General features: G+C 53.2%; 3 protein-coding genes across 3 annotated transcripts; all 3 read right to left on the bottom strand.

The window, feature by feature from the left end:
• Nucleotides 1–38: 38 nt before the first annotated feature.
• RhiXN_09981 (Vegetative incompatibility protein HET-E-1) lies at nt 39–4,525 on the bottom strand (the record flags this gene model as incomplete). Its single annotated transcript, XM_043329797.1, has 6 exons — nt 39–1,955; nt 2,007–3,533; nt 3,588–3,635; nt 3,689–3,827; nt 3,882–4,012; nt 4,070–4,525. The coding sequence occupies 6 exons, from the start codon at nt 4,523–4,525 to the stop codon at nt 39–41; spliced, it is 4,218 nt and encodes a 1,405-aa protein (XP_043182631.1).
• Nucleotides 4,526–7,657: 3,132 nt separating this feature from the next.
• On the bottom strand, nt 7,658–12,516 carry RhiXN_09980 (Vegetative incompatibility protein HET-E-1; the record flags this gene model as incomplete). The annotated part of the gene is made up of 7 exons (XM_043329796.1): nt 7,658–9,592; nt 9,621–11,156; nt 11,210–11,257; nt 11,311–11,449; nt 11,498–11,628; nt 11,680–12,419; nt 12,477–12,516. The coding sequence occupies 7 exons, from the start codon at nt 12,514–12,516 to the stop codon at nt 7,658–7,660; spliced, it is 4,569 nt and encodes a 1,522-aa protein (XP_043182630.1).
• Nucleotides 12,517–14,057: 1,541 nt separating this feature from the next.
• RhiXN_09979 (Vegetative incompatibility protein HET-E-1) lies at nt 14,058–15,978 on the bottom strand (the record flags this gene model as incomplete). The annotated part of the gene is made up of 6 exons (XM_043329795.1): nt 14,058–14,435; nt 14,499–14,543; nt 14,597–14,735; nt 14,789–14,919; nt 14,977–15,212; nt 15,909–15,978. The coding sequence occupies 6 exons, from the start codon at nt 15,976–15,978 to the stop codon at nt 14,058–14,060; spliced, it is 999 nt and encodes a 332-aa protein (XP_043182629.1).
• Between the last annotated feature and the right edge of the window lie 404 nt (nt 15,979–16,382).

Here is a 16,382-nt window from a genome sequence, read left to right as displayed (position 1 = left end):
CCAATGTACTAAGAAAGAAAAAAAGCAACAAGCAACACTCAGCTCCGTATGTAGCATTTGTCCCACTCCGGCCCGACCAATAGCATATGCTTTGGTACTTGTAGTGTTCCTGACGTTGTGACAATAACCGACACGAACGGAGACAGTCCTGCACGAGCAATCTCTGACGGAAGCCAGAGAAGTAGGTGGTTGCTGCTGTTGACCATCCACCCATCTCCGTTGATGTGGCATCGGGCGTGAAGCCCAAAGAGCGTCTGACCTGGCCCCGGATCGAGAGGGGAATGGTCTGAGGATTGAAAACAGAGTGTAGGTCCAGCCATGCTCCAGATTCGTAGAGCGGGGGAACTTTTGAGTGGATGACTGCCAAAGGAGGCAAGAAGTGAACCATCCAGGCACTCTGCAATCAGATCAACCCAGTCGTCATCGGCAGAGCGCAACTGGAACGCAGTCTGCCCAGCCTGCAGACATATCCCCTCAATCTTTCCATCCCAAAAGCCCACAATGACGCAGGTACTGTCGTGAGAGAACTGCCATACTCGAGGGGGGCGATCAAACGGCCCAGCAGCCACAGACTTGTTGTCCGTCCGCACAACCTGTACTAGCCCTCCATACGTATCGGTTTCAGCAGTGTAGGACCTATCGGGAGATGCTGCATGAGATGGAGGATGAGGAACCTCGATGTCGGGTGGTGCTGGCTGGGGTTTGCCATTCGAGACATCCCACATGCGCCTCTCGCCCTCACGCGACACTGTCAACACATGAGCGCCATCAGGCGAGAAAGAGAGGGATGCGATACGGGATAGAGAAACTTGTGAAGAGGCGGGGGACGTCATGCCTTCGCGCACATTCCAAACACGAACGGTCCCATCATCAGAGCCAGAGATGACTCGCGTCCCATCAGGTGAGTACCCAACTGACCGAATCATATCAGTATGGCCAAGAAATGGACCGGCAGCAAGTGACCCATCGCTCATCCTCCACACTCGCACGGTACGATCATAAGAGCCAGATGCAACAAGCATGCCATCAGGCGACACTGCCACCGAGTAGACGCCACCTGAATGACCCTGAAATAGAGTGGCGACAGCCGACCCATCCGACACCCTCCACACACGAACGGTCTTGTCGGATGACCCGCTGACAAGTCGAGTGCCATCGGGCGTGAACGTAACGTACGAGACAGAGTCGGTGTGACCTTGAAGTGGAGAACCAGCAGGAGTGCCGTCGTCCGAGCGCCACAGTCGGATAGTCTTGTCGTAAGAGGCAGAGGCAATGAGTGTGCCGTCGGGTGAGTACGTCACGGAGTTGACTGAGCCGGTATGACCGTGCAACGGACCCACAAGCAGTGCGCCATCGGCCGTGTCCCATATACAAACGGTCTTGTCGTCGGAGCCAGAGACTGCGCACTTGCTGTCGGGTGAGAACGAGACCGAGTCGACATAGCTGGTGTGACCGCGGAATGGGCCGGCAACAGGAGTGCCGGTGCGCATGTCCCACACTCCGATGGTGCAATCATTTGACCCCGAGGCAAGAAGTCTGCCATCAGGCGAGAACACAACCGAAAGAACAATAAAGGTGTGAGCCTTCCAGGGCCCAACAAGCAGCGTGCCATCGTATGCGTTCCGTATGCTCACTGTTCCGTCCTGACACCCGACTGCAACTCGACTGCCATCCCCTGAGTACGCCACTGACCATACTTCGGAGCGGATGTTCCAGGTGGCCAGTGCGGCTGTCTCTCTGCGGTCCATCAGACTGCCTTTCAGCTCCACCAGCCCTTGCATCCGAGGCCGGTAGTGCTTGTATACATAGCTTGATCGGGCACAGAATGCGAGTGACGAGATGTAGATATGTGGGGTTGATTTAGACGCTGGGCTGGATGTGTGCCCTGCCACGAAGTTGATAGCATCTTCCGTATTTACTGCCAGCGTTGACCGAGAGCCGTGGGGCCCAAATGACTACCAGCTCAAGCCTCAGCAAACAGATAACGTGCATGCCGCTTCACTCACCATCAGCCACTGCTTGGCATTCATCAGCTGCACCGTACCCACTCCTGTAGATAGATCTCCCCGCACGCTCAACACCTCCATCCAGAACAGCAGTCGCGTCAATAGAAACTCGCCCAGCGCCCCCTCCATTTCATCTACCTCCAGCACTGGCCGGAGGTGGTTTGCCCAATAGCGGCATACATATGCGAGCAGGGGTGAGATGTTCGATTCGATCAGCTCGTTCAGGTTCTTGACATCCTTGTCGCGCATGAACGATGACGGCAGGTTGCATATGTTCATTCGTAGCTGTTTCTTCATCACCTCGAAGCATCGCCGCGCCACCGGTAGACTGTGCTTGGATGTGTCGCAAAAGTAGGCCTCAGATCGCTTCTCGTCGAACATGAAGTCCGGAAACGAGGCGTGTAGGGTTGATACCAGACCCGTGCCCGACTCGTACAGCACAGAGCTCAGCGATCGCAGCGCATACTCCACTCGAGACGTATCCCCGATTGCGCCGAGGACCGCGATGGTTTGGATCCCAATCGGCTCTTGCGCAAGCAACACGGTGTTAAGTACCGCCCGGACGTCGTTCTTCTCTTCCTCGTTCGTTTCCTCGTCTTCTAGCGCCGACTTCAGCACCACCGTGTACAGCAAATCAATCTGCGCGTGTCCCATCACAGCCTCCGGAGCCATGGCCATGATGTCTCGGAGCCGTTTCTGCGAGTTAGCCTTCCGGCCCGTGGGCAAGATGTAGCGGAAAAGAGTGGCCGCATAGATGAACAGCACCCCGGAGCGTCGAACAAGCTCCTCAATGTCGGATGCCTGAGGCGATATTGGCGCAAGCACCTCTTCCAGGTACAGCTTGATATCCGCGCTGACCAGCGACTCCTCGATCTTGTGCAGGTGTATAGCCTCGTGACACGCTGCGTGCGCCGCCATCGTTGCGTAGATGCCCGACTCGGGTCGACTGGTCACGAAGAACCGGACTGGCAGCTGAGCAGCGTGCCTGAATAGCATATCTAGTAGCTTTCCCACTCCGCCTTGGTCTTTGCACTCATCCAGCGCATCGATCACCACTACCATCCCGTCCGGTATGTCGTCCTTCATTCTGTTTAGCGGTTCTAGTATCAGCTTTTCGAACTGCGCCGCGATGTTCTTTGACCCTATGTCTCGATTGTTGCCAAGGATCTCGTATAGCGCCGACTGGAACGGGATAGAGTATTGTGCAAGCTGGTATGCCACCGTCGGTATGATTCGGGTTACGTCCTGACAGTCGGCAGAGGTCCGCGTGCAGAAGAAACTCGCCGCCAGCAGCTTCTCGGCTTCGAGCCACTTGGCAAACGTACATGCGATCGTGGTCTTGCCGGTGCCCGCCATGCCACTCATCCAATATACTGACTGTCCAGCTGCCTCGATCACCCAGTCTTTGAGTTCGTCGAGTACTTTGACCCGCGTGCCTTCGGTGCATGTCCGTCGGTTGGTCGGTCCCGAGAGCTGTGAGTCGTATGTTGCCTTCTTTTCTGCGTTCAGTTCCCCAAGCCTTGATTTCTGTTCACTCGATCGGTCAGTGTACACAGTGTAGCCACATCAGGTCATACACACCGCCACTAATTCATTCGTGTTTGCCCAGGTGCTCATCCCAACGTTCGTCTGTCCATACATAAGCGCCGAGCACAATCATCAACGACAACGTATGCACCCACCTGCAGCTGCCGAAACAGCGACTGTATCCGCCGGTATCGCCTCATCAGATCCTGTTCGTCCGCGTTCGCCATCAGCGCCCGTCTCTCAGTCCCGCGCTCGAGTTTGCTGTCGATCCCATTCGCCTCTCGTTTGATCGTACTGTGCACCCCTGTCAGTTACCGTACAAGGCTCACAGCTAGCCGGTCAACATACTTGACGATCCCAGCTACACAATCGGCAGCTGAGCCTGGTGCGACCTCCTTGCATGTCCTGAGAAGCGATTTGCTGAGCGCATCAAGCTCGGTGGCCAGTTGCTCGTAGTCTTGCTGGTTCCGCGCGACCGCCTATCGTAGAGTACGCGTCAGCAACGAGAGCTATAGTATATTCCTTGCATAACACACCTCGATAGTATCGAAGCATTCGAGAAGTACATTGGCTGCGGAGACGAGTGGGCCGAACATCGCAGGAGTGTCTCTCAGGGTCTTGAGAGTCAACCGAAGCCCAGCCCACGCTCCGCTCTTGACGCCTGATGTATCGGGAGGGGTACTGATTTGAGCTGACGGTCGGGCTGTCGGAAGGGGTGCGTTCTCGTCATTGACCGAATCTACGTGGGCACTTTGGGTCGGTTCTGCAGGGAGTGATGCATACAAAGGCCCTTGTTGTGCGGTGTTGTCATCATTGGGGGTACCTGTGTGGGCGTCTTGGATCGGTTCTAGAGGGAACGAGGCATACGAAGACGGGCGCTGCTGGGTGGATGGCGCGACTGGAGCCTCGGGCGATGAGACGCAGAGCAGACTATCCAGCCAGCGTCGCACTTTCCCTTTCTTCCTATTCGACCTGTTGTTCGCAGTCGACATATTTCGATTGTTCGTCATCGTTGGATAGACTAGGAGTGAGCGCTCATCCTCGGATCGTTTATAGCAAGAGGGAACGTGGTCCGCACGTTGCCAGCTGCCATGCTTCCGGTGTGATCAGCGTGTTCAGAACCACATAAGCTGCGTTCTGTCGCCCTGGTCTCGTGTGCTCAGCATCCCTCAACACTGTGCACAAACCCCACGCTAACCAGACTCACTGCCATTCAGCTAAGCACCCGCCGTCCGGATGCCTCGTAACCGTCGACGGCGCATTCACGTCAAGTCGTTTCTGGCAGCCCTGGTGATGCAGAACGAGACCATAGTGCAGGCATACTACGATTGGCTACAGGAGACGTCAAGCGGTAAAGTGACGCAGAAAGACTGGCCGACCACGTGGTCGACAGCCTCAAACTCAAGCTATTGGTCTTCCGTCTATTTGCCACCAAGTGACCCCTACCAATCTTGCTCCCGTCTGCCATTGCCGCTCTTGTGTGCATTTTCCGTCTCATATGAAAGGTAACGCCCAAGTCGAAATAATCATATCTAAGAATAAGAATAAAAACAAATAAAAGTCATGGGTTTGCTCTCATATTCCGTGGGTTCATCGGGGCCACACGTGATCGGGAAACCCCGATTGTCAGATTGTCTGCCAGAACAAACGAGTGGCCACACACCATCTCAGGAATAAACCTGATGCCTCAAGGTCCATCGGACTTTCTGGGCCCATCACATACATACCATTGGTCCTTTCATAAAGCTCATACTATGCTCCACCGCCCCGCTCGCACTGCACATCTCCATGCTGGGTCGCTACATACGGCAGACAAACGATACTGAGCAATGTCGAGCAGAAACGCGAGTCGCTGACCCAGCCGAGTCGTCCTTCCAACTCCCGCGCCATGCACATCCGATCCATGATGAATCACAGCACCGAGCACAAGGTACAGGATCAACCAAGTCGAAATGAAAGTCGGCATGTCGATCACTTACATGACTAATCCTGTCAGTACCAATCGCACACACCCGCATACTCGGCAGGAGAATGACATACAAACACAGGTTTTCAGTAGTCCCCGGTAAGTGATCCTCACACTATCAACTGCTGTCCGAGAGTCGGAGAAACAGTGTGGGTGTGATATAAACGCGGCATGTTGAGCAACAAGTGCCGATCGAGAGTGGTTATTTGCGATCGACGGACCCTGATCTGCATGTCGAAAACTGTAATAGATGAAAGCAGGAGTCTTTACGTGAGCGCGCTTCCAAGTTTCCACAAGTGTATCACGTCGCTTACACTAATCTCAGTCAAGGTTAGGCTTAACTTGGGTGCTCATTCTGAAACTGTGTGCTGGTAGGCTATCCGATCCGGCAAGGCATAGAGTCGGACATGGATGGGAGCTTGGCATTCAGCATGCCTGAACTGGGTACCAGTTGCTCGACGCCTCCAATTGACTGACTGGTTATATGATAGAACGATCGTTATGGAGGTCGAGTACGAAAGCTGTTTGGTAAGGTCTCATCCGCCGATGAGCCCGGAGACTGGTCGCATAGCAAACTCTGGTCGTAAAACAAGTCAAATCACCCCGACGAGCCAGGATTCGATAAACACACACCCAAAAGGCGAGCGTGAATGACGTTGGCCAAGCACCATCCTGTACCCTTGCAGTCATTCGCTCTTGACTCAGTATTTCACACCCACAGCCACCTGCAGAGCTCCACTCCCGATCAGCAGTCTCGGACCCTCGATCATACTTTGTTTGATACTTCGGCCACCGGCAGAACAGGATTAGTTCCGCCCAGCAGAAATCTGAGTTGCCGAAGCGTGGAAAAGCCTAGGGCTGCCATAGAGCTCTTAGTAGTGCTCGAGAGTACCCTATATCAATACTATATGGGCATAGAGTCCGACCGAGGTGTTTCCTGCTTCATATATAGGTCCGCTTCAGTTATGTGTTTGTGGCCAACTCATTATTAAGGCCGCTCTGGCGGAGGCGACCGAATGGTATACCAAAAGATGAGTAGTGAGACCGAGTTTGTATGCAGTCTCACCGATGCTTTCGACCTCACTTCTTCGACGTATACGCATACCCAGCTTAGATCAGGATAAATTTGCAGATATGGGATGGACGCGCTAAGTTGAATGAAAGACACGCGTAATGAGAAGTAACAAATGGTACCGGTGATTTGTGAGTGAACTTGTTATACGCAATCCACGGACACCTTCGAAAACTGATATCAGTATGAACACGAATATCCGAGCATACACCCGATCGTTTGGGAAAGATGCTGGAAAGACGAAAATCGTACGCGCCTCTCAGTGAGATACGAGGTAAGAAGCGGCATGAGTCATACTCATTTTGACGATTGTGCTAAACCGTACCCACTGACCAGTTCACTGATAGCTCAAAACCTACTGAAATCGGCCGTTTTCAAGTAAGATACTCAACTTTAGTTTCTCTTCTGCATATGGTGTTATGCTGTGCAAATTTAATTGTGAAGTCACCCTGCCTTGCTGATGCATATTCGAACGCTCTCTCTCCTGTTGTTCCTAAAACAAATAGATCATACATGGAATGTGGTTGTGAAGTACAGGGTCTTCCCCAAACGGAGTACATTTTGTTGAAAGACACACAAAGTCGTCAACGCAGAGGGGCAAAATGTATTCAAAGTAAGACAAAAATTTTAAGTACACGGGGAGAAGTCTTTGGAAGATCTCTTCCGGTCCTGTACAGTACATGCAGAATAGACGCCAAATACACGATATTCCAACACATTTTTGGTATAGAGCTATATGCTTCACCATGCCTTGACCTGGGCAGTCTTGCGCTTATAGTGCAGACATGTAGTATAATGTGTTCTCCTTGGAATTGAATCCCATAGTTGGTGCACATAGAGCGAGATCAATAGGCAGGTTTGACACAGTGATTGAGTGTTAGTTTGTATAACTTTTACCAACCCTTCTAGGTGCTAATTACGCCAGGCAGGAGAAAGCGCTACGGGCTGGAATGTTTGTACAATTGATGATTGAATTGATGCTAATGATAAAGACATACAACATGCGCTCGAGTATCAGATCTACGACCATTCCAAACATTGGATGTGCTTTCAATATCAAACGAAGAAAAGCCACAGAACAAAGATTCAATGCTGTACATAGCATTGGTACCACTGATCCCCGGTTACCAGCATCCGCTTCGGTAATTGCAGTGTCCCCGACCCTGTTACGATCACCCACACGAACGGGGACAGTCCTGCATCAGCTATCTCCGACGGAAGCCAGAGCAGCAGCTCGTTGCTTTTGTTGACCATCCACCCATCCCTATCGATATGGCATTGGTCGTAAAGTCCAGAGAGTGTCTGACCTGGCCCCGGATCGAGAGAGGGATTGTCTGAGGATTGAAAACAGAGTGTAGGTCCAGCCATGCTCCAGATTTGTATAGTGGGGGAAGTATTGAATGAGCCGCTGTCAAAAGAGGCAAGAAGTGAATGATCCGGGCACTCTGCAATCAGGCTAACATGGTGATTGTTAGCGGAGCGCAACTGGAATGCAGTCTGCCCAGTCTCCAGACATATCCCCTCAATCCTGCCATCCCAAAAGCCCGCGATGACGCAGGTACTGTTGTGAGAGAAATGCCATGCTTCAGGGGTGCGATCAAACGGCCCAGCAGCCACAGACTTGTCGTCCGTGCGCACAACCTGTACTAGCCGTCCATACGTATCGGTTTCAGCAGTGTATGACCTATCGGGAGATGCTGCATGAGATGGAGGATGAGGAACCTGGATGTCGGGTGGCGCTGGCTGGGATATGCCATTCGAGACATCCCACATGCGCATCTCGCCCCCACGCGACACTGTCAACACATGGGCGCCATCAGGCAAGAAAGAGAGGGATGTAATAAATGATAGATCAACTTCTGAAGAGGCGGGGGACATCATGCCTTCGCGCACATTCCAAACACGAACGGTCCCATCAATAGAGCCAGAGATGACTCGCGTCCCATCCGGCGAGTACCCAACTGATAAAATCCGATTAATATGGCCAACAAATGGACCGGCAGCAAGTAGCCCATCGCTGATCCTCCACACTCGCACAGTACGATCCCTGGAGCCAGATGCAACAAGCATGCCATCAGGCGACACTGCCACCGAGTAGATAGCATCTGAATGACCCTGAAATGGAGTGGCAACAGCCGACCCATCCGACACCCTCCACACACGAACGGTCTTGTCGGATGACCCGCTGACAAGTCGAGTCCCATCGGGCGTGAACGTAACAGAGTTGACAGAGTGGGTGTGACCTTGAAGTGGGGAAGCAGCAGGAGTGCCGTCGTCCGAGCGCCACAGTCGGATAGTCTCGTCCTTGGAGGCAGAGGCAATGAGTGTGCCGTCGGGCGAGAACGTCACGGAGCGGACTGAGGCGGTATGACCGTGCAACGGACCCACAAGCAGTGTGCCATCGGCTGTGTCCCATATACAAACGGTGTTGTCGAAGGAGCCAGAGACTATGCGCTTGCTGTCGGGTGAGAACGAAACCGAGTTGACATCGCCGGTGTGACCGTGGAATGGGCCGACAACAGGACTGCCGGTGCGCACGTCCCACACTCCGATGGTGCAATCAGTTGACCCCGAGGCAACAAGTCTGCCATCAGGCGAGAACACAATCGAACGAACATAGTCAGTGTGAGCATTCCAGGGCCCAACAAGCAGCGTGCCATCGTATGCGTTCCGTATGCTCACTGTTCCGTCTTCGCATCCGACTGCAACTCGACTGCCATCCCCTGAGTACGCCACCGACAATACTGGCGAGGGAATGTTCCAGGTGGCCAGTGCGGCTGTCTCTCTGCGGTCCATCAGACTGCCCTTCAGCTCCACCAGCCCTTGCATCCGAGGCCAGTACTGCTTGTACACCGTGCTTGATCGAGGACAGAACGGAAGGCATGAGATGTAGATGTGTGGTGTGCAACGACACGCCCCGCTAGAGGCATAGCTGGTGTAGAAGTTGATTGCGTCCTCGATCAATGTCGCCACCTTGGATGCTTGACTCTTTGTTTTCTTATGTACTACTGCATCAGGTCGCTGTATCCAAAAGCGTTGACCCACTCACCCTCAGCCACTGTTTCAGTGCCAGAAACCCTTCGATCCCTGCTAGCAGCTCACGCCGCAGGCTCATGACCTCCATCCAGAACAGTAGCCGCTCCGATAGAAACACACTCAGGTCCTCCAGCAGGTCGTCGTTCGCAGGTGCAACGCTGACATGACTGGCCCAGTACCGACACACATATGCCAGTGACGGCGAGACCCGGTGTTTGATCCGGTCTTGTAAGTTGTCGACGTTGTCATCGGGTATGAACGACGAAGGCAGGTCGCATATGTTGAACCGCAGCTGGTCCTTCATCACTGCGAAGCATCGACGGGCCATTCTGGGGCTATGTTTGTCCATGTCGCAGAAGTATGACCCCGATCGTGTAGGACTGAACATGAAGTCTGGGAACGATGCGTGCAGCGTGGACACGAGGCCAGTCGACTCGGACTGATGCAGCACCGACCGGAGCGGCAAGAGCGCGTACTCCACACGCCTCGAACCGTCGATCCCGGCTAGCAGCGCTATGGTCTCCACACCGATCGGCTCCTGGGCCATGAGCACCGTACGTAGCACCGCTCGGATCCTTTCCTTATCCGGCTCGCCCAGGTCCTTGTCTTCCAATGCCGACTTTAGTATTGCCGTATATAGCTCATCGATTTGTGGGTGCTCCCGATCGGCCCCCGGAGTCGAGTGAAGTATTGCTTGTAGGCGATCGTACGGGTCGACCTTCACGGTGCGAATATACCGGACGAGTGTGGCTGCGTAGATGAACAGCGCTCCCGACCGATCCACAAGCCCCTCCAGGTCCATGTCGGAAACATCAACGGGGATGCGTGCCAGCTCTTGCTCCAGGTACAGCTTGATGTCTTTGCTCACCAGCGACTTCTCGATGTCATGTAGCACCATCCCGCCCCGAAGATCAACATTCGCCGTCATTTTAGTGTATATCCCAGGCTCCGGTCGACTGGTAACGAAGAACTTGAGCCCTAGGTGAGGCGCGTAACGGAACAGCATGTCGACTATGGTCTCTACGCCCCTTTGGTCTTCACATTCGTCCAGCGCATCGATCACTACCACCAGGTTGTCAAGTGCATCGCCTTTGCCTTTTTCCACTGTCTTCTGCAACGCCTCTTTCAGTAGCGCCTCGAACTGCTTTGATATGCTCTTCGAACCGGCGTCGGAAGCCGCATTCAGGATGTCGCACAGGGCGGATTGAAATGTCGCCGAGTACCGCGCCAGCTGGTATACCACCGTCGGTACGATCTTCGCCGCGTCCCGGCAAGCAGCCGACGTCCGAGTGCAGAAGAAGCTCCCCGCCAGTAGCTCGTGCTTCTCCAGCCATTCGGCAAATGAGTATGCGATCGTCGTCTTGCCCGTGCCTGCCATGCCGTTCATCCAGTATATCGCAGGTGCGTTCTTGTCGTGTACCCATTCCACTAGGTCAGATAGGACTTTGGTACGCGTGCCTTCGGTGCATATGCGCCTGCCGACGGTTTCCGAGAGTGCCGAGTCGTATGCCGCCTGCATTTCCGGTCCTAGGTCTTTCAGTAGCGTTTTCTGTCCAGTTCATACTTTGAGTATATGGGCGTCTCAGGAAGTGTCACACATACCACCATCAGATCGTTTGCGACACTCCAGGTATTCATGCTCAGGTTCGCCTATCATCCTATCAGCATACACTAAAGTCTCCAATGACGGTATGGATACTGACCTGCAGCTGCCGAAACAGCGACTGTATCCGCCGGTAGTGTCGCATCACATCTTCCTCGTCCGAGCTTGCCTCCAACAGTCGCCTTGCTGTTCCCCTTTCTTTCTTCTTCTTGATCTCCTTCGCCTGCTTCTCGATCCCGCTAGTCTCTCGGTCAGCCAAGACATAGGCTATAGTAGTTGACACGTACTGAGCAACGCCAGACACACACTTCGACACTGCTTCCGATCCCATGCCCTCGATCTGCTGGGCCAGGGTGTTGCTTAGCGCGGTGAGCTCTGTCGCCAGATCTTCGTAGTCTTGCTTGTTGTCGACAGCCACCTATATAGTCGTGTTTGATAAGCATCTCATCAGAGTGTCGCTTTGACGCACCTCGGTCGTGTCCACGCAGTCCAGAAGCACTCTGGCAGCATCCCCAACCGAGGGAATCAACCCAGCCACGCTCATCAGCTTCCTCAGCGATCCAGGTAGCCCAGCCCATGTTTTGTTCGTGGCTTCCGCTGGTTCTGCCGTGGTAGTAGCTGGGGCCGCCTCGTCGACTGCGTGAGATTGATCGTCGACCAGCTCGGGGTTTGGCGTCGATGAGGGCGAGCCGGACTCGGTGCCCTTGGCTCCATCCACTTTGGCAGTAGAGTCAGGAACACGAGTATGGGCCCTTGCCAAAACCGGTGGAGGGATTTGAGGTTCGGCGTTAAGGGCGGAAGGCACTGGGAGAGAGTCGGATGGCACAGTGAGGCGAGGCTCGTTGGTTGATGGAATGATGTTCTGTCTACTTGGTTCGGTGTTCTGACCGCTGCTGGCTGGTTCCGAAGCGAGTGGTCGATGTGAGGTCGAGTCTCGATGAGCAGACGGAGCGGGCGATGACTCTGGCGACGACACACAGAGTAGACTATCCAGCCAGCGTCGCACTTTTCCTTTCTTGTTTCTTGACCTGTTGTTCCGAGTCGACATTTTTCGAGTGTTCGTCGTCGTTGAATAGACTGACAGTGAGCGCTCGTCCCTGGATCGTTTATAGCAAGAGGGGGCGTGGCCTGCACGTTGCAACCTGCCGTACTCACAGAACATGATCACCACACCTGGAAGCACATAAACTCGCTCTTTATGCAATTGGTCTGATGCGGTCAGCATGCCTCGACACTGTGCGCAGAGACGACCCCAGTCAGACTCACCGTCATCCACCTGGCCATCGTCCAAATGTCCCGAAATCATCGACGACACACATGGTTAGAGTCATCATAGCAGTTTTGGCCATATTCGATAGGGTCTATAACGCAGAGAAACCAGAGTTGGGTCTGGTCAACTTTAAACGGCAAGGTAGGGCAGAAAGAGTGGCAGACCACGTGGCCGACAGCCCCAAAACACCGGTATTGGCAGGTATTAGCTTTCCACACAGTTTCCACCGAGCCAACACGCTCGAATCTGCCATCGCCATTCATATATGTATTTTCTAAATCAAGAATAAATCTGAATCTAAAAACAACGCAGACAGTACTCGTGGCCTTGGTATCATGACCATGGACCCGCCGTGACAAGAATGACCGGAAGAACCAATTCGCCACATTGTCCACTTGACCAAACCAGTGGCTATAAGTTGTCTCATGCATGAAGCTGTGAGTCTCCTACACCCACCAGTCTTTCTCCGTCAATCACACGTATCTCATCAGCCTCTTTCTATTCATAGCTAATATCCAAGCGGGTCGTCAGTAAACAACGCAATCGCCGCATGAACAAGTCATGTCAAGGAATGGCGTGCAGGCAGAGAGCGTTTGTTTGGGACGGATGGGTGAAAACACGTAGATCAACGGCAAGTCTTTACCTGGACGGGCCGTCCGCAACCTTCTGGCATTGCTTTGGTAAACCTCACGCGCGGTCAGTTATGACAGGCACTCCCTCTCCAAGGACATGTAATGGTATAGTGCCCGAGCTACCGCGACACATATCGAAGGCGAACAGAAACATGAACTTCAATGCTTTTCGACCCGGTGGTTCGATAGGTCTGATTGGGTGATTGATTGGGTGGTGGAATAATACAACCGTAGTTCGCATCACGGCCAAAGATCAAAGCTCCCCAGCACGATCGCATGTATCGATGATCCCGAAAACGACTCCCACCCGAAGCGCTGTCGCGATACATCCAATTAGCCAAACAAGCTCGCTTGCAATTGGTTCCAATCCAATTTCCTCTCATCCCCAGAAAGGTAAACATGAATGACGTTAGCTAAGCATTGTACCCTCGCAGTCAGATGTTCCCGAATTATCACATCACATCTATCACGGCTGGCGGCACGACACTTGTAAGAGAGGCTCGATCAACCCCTGTCTACGTTGTCAGCATAGATGGGGACTTCGGCTGGCTCAATTGCACATAGAGCTAGCTATTAGTATACAGCTGCGAGATGGGTGCATATACGAGACCTTGGACAGCCGGGTTTCATTTTGGGTGTGTTGGAAGGCATTTCCAAGCACGTCTTCAGCTCAGTTATGTGTCGGCAGTTCTGAGTCGGAACCGCTCGCTGCAGCACCAGAAGTTGGACAAAACGGTTTATTTTTCTCTCTACTAGTCTCCCACGACGGCGTATCTTAGTTTTTCCATCCATAACGTTTTCCAGGCCCAGGGTGTTTTACTTTGACTCTGTTTTATAAAATGAAAACTATAAACAAAATGATCATGGAGCTTCAAGTCCAAGCTTTATAGTGCGATGTGGCTGCGGGGTGCGGTGGGAGGATGTTTACAGGGTGTGAGAGTAGTACTAACAGAATAATGTATAGGAGAGGCTGACCAAAGCTGGAATGGGACGGAGTACCCTGTGAGCTGGTATGCCCCCGTAGGTATCATCCGAGTTACGTCGTGGCAGTCGGCAGAGGCCCGCATATAGAAGAAGCTTGGCGCCAGCAGCTTCTCTCTCGAGCCACTCGGCGAACGTGCACGCGATCGTGGTCTTGCCGGTGCCTGCCATACCGCTCATCCAGTATGCTGCTTGTCCTCGCGTGTTGTACGCCCAGCCCTTGAGTTTGTGGAGTACCTGAACCCGTGTGCCTTCTGTGCATGTCCGTCTGTTGGTCGATGATGAGAGCTGTGAGTCGTATGTTGCCTTCATCTGCGCGTTTAGTACCGCCAGTCTGAAGTTCTGTTAAGCTTGACAGTTAGACTTCACCACTCGCTCTCGCCCATGCTAGGCAGTACGCGCCACCACTAGTTCATTTGTGTTTGCCCAAGTACTCATCCCAGTGTTCGTCTGCTCATTCGTAAGCGCCGAGCCCGGTCATGGATAATTGGCTATGCACCCACCTGCAACTGCCGAAACAGTGACTCTATCCGCTTGCACCGTTCCATTAGGTCCTGCTGGTCCGCGTTCGCCATCAGCATCCGCCTCCCAGTCCTCCGTTCAGTCTTGCTCTCGGTTTCTTTTGCCTCTCGTTCGGTTGCTCTTTGCATCCTGTCAGTCATCATGCAACATGAATAACTAGTCCGTCGACCTACTTGGCAATCCCAGTCACGCAGTCGCTATCTGAGCCTGGTGCAGCTCTCTTATAGGTGATCACTAGCGATTTGCTGAGTGCACCAAGCTCGGTCGCCAGATACTCGTAGTCGCGTTGATTTCGCGCCACCGCCTATGATGAGTACGCGTTAGCGGTGGGGGTAGTGGAGCACAGGTATGGCCGACACACCTCAATAGTGTCCAGGCAGTCGAGCAGTATACTTGCCGCCGAGACGACTGGACCAAACATGGCGGGAGTTTCCCTCAGCGTCTTGAGCAACACCCGGAGCCCAGCCCATGCTCCGCCCTTGGCCCCGGATGGACGGTCAAATGTCGAGATACGAAACGACAGTCGACTAATGTAGGGTGTTATGTTCTCTTCACCAGAGGTGCCTCCATGGTTATCACTGGCCGGGTCCGAAACGCCTGAAGGACAGTGGCGCCAACGTTAGCCGTAGTGATCAGATCGACATAGACTGGCGCAAACACCCACCTAACTGACTACCAATCCACCGCCAAGTCCTCTCTCGCTTAGACTTTGCCTTGCTTTCTATTGTTGATGTCCTTAAGCAGTCGCCGTCGTTGAATAGGACGGCCGTGGGCGCTTGTGCTCGAGCTGTTTATAGCAGGTGGGAACATGGAGTTCACGTTGCAAAGCACCACATGCTCGCAACCCAACGCATGTAGCCAGAAGCACGGAGGCTATGGTTGATAGTCCTGAGTAGACATGATTAGTCGTCTCGCGCCATGAGCAGAGATACCAGTCAGACTCACTGCCATTCGCCCAGACACCCGTCGTTCGTTTATCTCACACACAAACGAGGTCGGTTTGATTACAGTCGCTGTGGCACTTCTGGTCATTGCCAATAAAGCTCATCGCGCAGAAAAGCGAGAATAGATGATGGTGATGTTCCAGGTGGTAAAGTTGGGCAGAAGTAGCGTCTGACCACGTGGTTGCCAGCCGAAAGTGAACCCTTTATGTTTTGCACATCGCCCACCAAGCGACTGGACTGCTCTTACTCGTATCCACGACAGTCGTTCTCCTGTGGTTTCTTTTTATGACTTCCAGATAGCTGTGAGACAGACTATTAACAAAGTTAACAAATGAAAAAATACATCAACCGGCATCTTGTTCCGCATGTTCACCGCAGGAAGATAGGGGGAACTCATCCTCCGGTTTCCCTACCAGCATGGGTCAGCGGTTGCATGTCATCTCAACTCTGAGCCCGCAAGTTCTAAAGCCTATCAGTCTTTCTCAGTGGTCACATGTATCTTATCAATCTTTTTGTACAAATGATACCAGTTCGTTCGGGTTTGAAGTACCTGTCTTCCGAATCGATGTCTGAATTTAGGCTGGTGATTCCTGGCGGCTACATCCAATAGAAACGCGACCTACTCACCCAACCGAGTCGCTACTCAAGCTACGTCATATATATCTGACAGACAGCAGGCAATAGCATAGAGTAGCTATGAGAAGCTCAAAGCTGGAGTGTAAGCAGTCGCCAATGACTTGGGTGGCCAGTCTCAGCGTACCAACGGGTGCGGGTCCCCCGATGCTGGGGACATAACAGCTATCTGAATTTCCAACCGGTCTCG

This window comes from Rhizoctonia solani, chromosome 8 (assembly GCF_016906535.1).
Source record: "Rhizoctonia solani chromosome 8, complete sequence".
NCBI classification, from domain to species: domain Eukaryota; kingdom Fungi; phylum Basidiomycota; class Agaricomycetes; order Cantharellales; family Ceratobasidiaceae; genus Rhizoctonia; species Rhizoctonia solani.
Note: the sequence above shows the minus strand (reverse complement) of the source record. Positions and strands in the feature narration are given on the sequence as shown.